General features: G+C 38.0%; 1 protein-coding gene across 1 annotated transcript; it reads left to right on the top strand.

Annotated features, from left to right (window-relative positions):
• The first annotated feature begins 3,879 nt into the window (after positions 1-3,879).
• LOC121479343 (keratin-associated protein 15-1-like) lies at positions 3,880-4,323 on the top strand. Its single transcript, XM_041734897.1, has one exon. It carries the CDS (start codon positions 3,880-3,882, stop codon positions 4,321-4,323), a length of 444 nt encoding a protein of 147 aa, XP_041590831.1.
• The last annotated feature ends 1,354 nt before the right edge of the window (positions 4,324-5,677 follow it).

Raw genomic sequence — 5,677 nt, 5'->3', positions numbered from 1 at the left:
AGATGTGCTGTACAATGAGAAGGTTCTGAGTTTGAATGCCACCTCCTGGACTGTCGCATTTATATACCCCTATCTTTGGGTGTGCCACCCACATGACACGTAAAAACAGGTTACCTTCTGCTTTTAATTGAACTGAAAAGATCATCATAATCAAAGATACGTGGTTTTTGTGGTTTTACAACTGGAAAGTGCAGTTATGTTTGTGCCTTGGAATTCAGGTAATGGTGTCGAATCTTCAAAGCTATTAGTCATCTCTCTCTACCAAAGGTCACCCAGCAGATCACTCAGAGAACTGCTTCAGAGGTAGACAGTGACTGGGATGAGGAAAGCTTGCTTAATTAAAAATAATTGATACCCCTTTCACAATCTGTCTCAAAATTGTTGCCATCTGGATAGCAAAGTTGCTAACTAACTGATTTATTCATAGTCATTTCTTTTAAACAAAAACACACATTGATTGTTGCCAAGCAAGTTTACTTAATGAATAGGGTCATCAGGAAGCAGCAGTGGTAATATGCAAGATGTATGAGGATTTTTAAAAAAAATCAGATATCAGTTTGAATGGCTTCAGTGAAGATTCCCTTATTTCCCATGTTGCTGCTTAAATTGTATGAGACTGGTAAGAGTCAATCTTCGTTCTTACTCCTTGTATGTGTGTGTGTGTGTGTGCGCGCGCGCGCACGCGTTTTGGCATAAATAAAATATTAAAATTGCTTTATATCATTTTGGAATGTTAGAGGTGATTCATCTAAGAAGCTGAAAAAGCATTAAAAATGACAAAAAAAAAAAAAGGCAAAAATGCCCCATGTATTTCCATCTCTAATCAGAGGCACTGTTTCACCCTATTAAACTTCTCCAGAAATTGGGAAATGTTCTCGTTCTAAAGAAAGTTTAGAAGGTAATTGCCTTGAAGTATTGGACCAAAGGAGCCATCTTAAGGAGATTCTTCCCAGCCTCAGAAAACAACATACATCACTTTGACTTAAATTGTTTTCAGGTGTTCCTGACAAGTATTACAAAATTTCTAAAATAATGGTCATATTTTTTCTTGTTCTATGACTTGTGTTCCACCTCTATGTAGTAGGGTAATGAAGATTGATACCTTGAGGAAGAGGAGAGATTGAGAAGGTTTATCTTGCGGTGACTCCTGTGCTGTTTGATTTGTCATTTCACACTAAAGCATTTCCCTTCCACTTCTTTTTTCTTGTTTTAAAGATTTTTATTTATTTATTCATGAGAGACACACAGAGAGAGAAAGGCAGAGACACAGGCAGAGGGAGAAGCAGGCTCCATGCAAGGAGCCCGACGTGGGACTCGATCCTGGGTCTCCAGGATCATGCCCTGGGCTGAAGGCAGTGCTAAACCGCTGAGTCACCCAGGCTGCCCTCCCTTTAACTTCTGAACAAAAATGTTGGAGTGCAAAAACCTCCATTTTGTTGAGAAAAGAGGTTTCCAAAATTACTGGATATCTGACTCAGAATATTTTCCCACAGAAAGAGCTGATCTAAGAGTGCATGACATTGAAGCAAGCAAGCAAGCAAATTCAGTTTAGGGGAGTCGAATACTTATATGGGTGTTTTGATGTTAGATATTTTACTCACAAAACGGAAAGGTTTGGAATCTGATAGAATGCTTTTTTTCATGATTCATAATTAAAAAGCCTGATAAATAGGAATTGTTTATTTTTTAGAAATAGAGGACAAACTACGTTAAGTGATAAATGAAACATGGTTGAAAACCAATTTGCCTACTCAAAATGTTCAGACCCATAACATTTACAATTTGGGAGTTTAGCAATTATCTTCAGTCCTCCACCAGACTGGAATCTCATTTACAATATTCGGACAAGGGGTATTGTAATTCCCAGTGCCCTCAAGATGGAAATCTTGTTACCTACAATAGTGGCTCATTTTATTTATTTTATTTTATTTTATTTTATTTTATTTTATTTTATTTTATTTTATTTTATTTTATAGATCTATAGAAATAGATCTATAGATTAGAAAGATCAGGTGTTGGAAGCATTCATAGTTATAAATGATCATTGTAAGTTGAAATGGGGTGAGGGGGGAATCAGAACAGATGATAATGTGAAATAAAGAATGAATGCCTTTGGGACCTGTAATTTATAGATTTATAGATCTATTTTATAGATCTATAGATCTAGAGAGAGAGAGAGAGAGAGAGAGAGAGGCAGAGACACAAGCAGAGGGAGAAGCAGGCTCCATGCAGGGAGCCAGACATGGGACTCGATCTGGGGACTCCAGGATCGCACCCTGGGCCAAAGGCAGGCGCTAAACCACTGAGCCACTCAGGGATCCCCAGTGGCTCATTTTAGATTTTTACCTCAATCTTCCCTTAAAACTTGCACCTAGTAATCTCAATTCTTTCTACAATAAGTTTTAGCTCATTTCCATTGGACAACATGTCAATTTTCAGAGATGGGTGTCTTATGAGGTTTGCCCATTCCCACAGGTTATTTTAAACCATATCCTGCACCCCTGCACTACTCTACTTGTGGTTGTCAATGATGCATGTGATGGGAGATCTAGAAAAATACTTATGATGCTAGTCCTCCAGGCAGAATATATGTCACTTGATACGTGTCGCATCAGAGGTCCCAAAGGCATTCATTCTTTATTTCACATTATCATCTGTTCTGATTCCCCCCTCACCCCATTTCAACTTACAATGATCAATTATAACTATGAATGCGTCCAACACCTGATCTTTCTTTGAAGTCTACATGGGGCAGACACTTCTCTAATTTCTTGCTTTTCTTTACCTTCTGTTATAAAATCTCTGCCCTATAAAAAGAAAAGAAGAGAACAAAGGCCCATATTTTATGTGCAGTGCTTATTCTTTTGTTCTCAATAGCATCAACCCTAACAAAATTTACTTAAACTTTAGGGATCAATGACTTATATCAGAAAGCAAGTCGACTTCAGGGCAAGGATTCTTTGACTTCAGTATTTTTAGAATATCATCTTCAAAGTACTCCTGCAAATATTGAACCCTTCATTCTTTTTCTTTTTAAAAAATATTTTATTTATTTGAGAGAGCGAGAGCATGAGTGGGGGAGGGGGCGGTGAGGGGCAAAGGGAGAGGGAGAAACAGACTCTTCACTAAGCAGGGAGCCTGACATGGGGCCGGATCCCAGGACCTCCAGATCACAACCTGAGCTGAAGGCAGATGCTTTAACTGACTGAGCCACCCAGACACCCCTGGACCTTTCATTCTTAAATCAAAAACTTATACACACAAAGCACATTGGAGACTTGTACGGTAAGGAAAACAAAATCCAAATGTGTAGGATACTCATTTAGCTTTTCCCATTAAGGTTTCTTAGTGGGTTATCTCTTCTTCATCTCCATAAAATTTGGGAAACGAAACAGTTATTGAGGATTTGGGTCTTTTTTTTTTTTTCCTGTTCTCAACTGGGTTCCTAAACATGGAACAAAATAAATATGCCGTCCAGATGACAAAGTATTTTTTTAGAACTTTAGACAGAACAAAATTCTCACTGTGTTGCCCATTAGATACAATATCTTGAGGGAGAGGGTGAATAAAACACCAAACTTACAGGGACAATTGCCATACAATTATATTCATCTACCCAAGCCAGATGAATGAGAGATGACATCTTCATGAACAATTGCTTTGAAAAACTAATGAAATTCTTTCATTTAAAAGTTTGCGTTCATTAAAATAAGGCCTTTGAAGGTTAATGTATTTCATTTTGACTAGAGCCTAATTAAGCATTCATTAAAATGGGCATATGCTACTAACCTATTGCTAGGGTATATAAGCATCCAGTAGAAGGTAACAGTTGCCCTTACCAAACCTCTCTGCAACTCAGCTAAACTCAGAACTCCCAACATGCATTACAACTGCAGCCCTGGAAACTTCTCCTCTCACTCCCGCTCCCCCGCAGGTTACCTCGGGTACCCAGTTTCCACCTATGATTCTTTCTACCCCAGCAATGTAGCCTACTCTCCCAGCACCTGCCAGCTGGGCTCCTCCATCTTCGGTGGCTATCAGGAGATCTCCTGTGAACCTATCAGTTGCCAGACATATTACCCCGTGTCCAGACCTTGCCAGACATCATGCTTCCATCCAAAGAGTTCCATCTTCTTCAGTCCTTGCCAAACAAATTACACTGGATCTCTGGGATGTGGAAATATTGGCCTTGGGTCTTTTGGTTTCCAGTCTATGGGCTATGGGTCCAGCTCCTGTCGTCCAACTTACTTCTCTTCCAGGAGTTGCCAGTCAGCTTGTTACCGACCAGCCTTTAGCTCTCGCTTTTTTGGATCAACTTGCTGAATATCCCTCATTATCTCACCATTATGTCTGTACCTTGTGAAACTTTAACATGTAGCCTGTCTGATATCTGGGATTATTGACCATCTGCATCACCAGGACTTGCCATCACCATCTCTCCCAAAAGTATGTGATTCACTGTCACAAAGTAACCTTGGCCTGTGGCCTTTTCTAAATCAGATGTATGAGATAAATCTTGAATTTTCATTCGTATGCCAATGCTCAGAATACTTTTTGGTATTCTGAAAGATTTTCCTCTTATTATTCTCCTAGGATTCTTTCACTTAAGTGTATTTCAAATAGAATTGGCACTTAAGATAAACTTTTCTATACCATGAATAATAGCATTCCATTTCTCTTGTTCATATTGTACATTTGTTGAATGTATCCAGTACCTTCAACTGTCTTCATTAGGTAAGCACTTTTTTGTTTTGTTTGTTTCATAGGTTTTATTAATATGTTACTGAATAGAAAACAAGAAATTGAAAGGATAGTTTAAATATGTGACATGTCCTACATGTTAAGGATTTATGTACCCTGATAGATGAATTTGTTCATCTAATTGCTTTAGAAAGTTTTGTTTTTAGTTAGGCATTCACTGCAAAAGAAAATTTATTGAGTTTTGATTCTAGACCAGGCATTGTGCTGAAGAAAAGGATAAATTCCCTGCCTTCATGAAGTTTATACACATACAGTTCTAACTCACCTTCATGTAGCAAGTGTAATAATGGGGACAAAAAAAAATTGAGTTTCAATAGGAATACAAAGAACAGGGACTTCAAAAAAGTGTGAGGAAATCACATAATATTCATTATCAACAATGCAAAGGTCACCATTTCATATTAAAAAAATAAATCTTGCTGACCAAATGTGTTAGTTGTAGTCCTTTGAGAAATAGCTGCCAAACACGGTTTGATCTAATGGAAATTTGTTGGAAAAAGTGCCTGTCAGGGAAAATGGAGAGGTAGTTGGAGGATTCTGGGAGAGTCATCAGACCACCATGTAGATCTGAATTCAGTGAAGGAAAGAAAACAGCAAAGAAGAAAGGTTGAGTTGGAATAATGTTCTTTAGGACAGTTCCAAGAAAGTGTTGGTAAGTTACCTATTAAAGGAGTTTTGTGTCTCACGAGATGGCCATGACTGTGGTGGTAGATTCAGAGACTGGCAGCTGGAGATGTCAATCAATTATGTTCCCCACAGAGGGAGGTATGAGAGCTATGTCTTCATCGCTTCCATGATGTTTATTCTGATTTTTAATTAAGTCAAAATAGTGGTGAAAGGGTGAAATGATAAATGAAAAGATGGAATTTTTTATGAAAGAAGTTCAATATCTTTTTTTTTAACTTACTTTGATCAA

Source organism: Vulpes lagopus, chromosome 20, assembly GCF_018345385.1.
Source record: "Vulpes lagopus strain Blue_001 chromosome 20, ASM1834538v1, whole genome shotgun sequence".
NCBI lineage: Eukaryota > Metazoa > Chordata > Mammalia > Carnivora > Canidae > Vulpes > Vulpes lagopus.
This window is presented reverse-complemented; position numbering and strand designations above follow the sequence as displayed.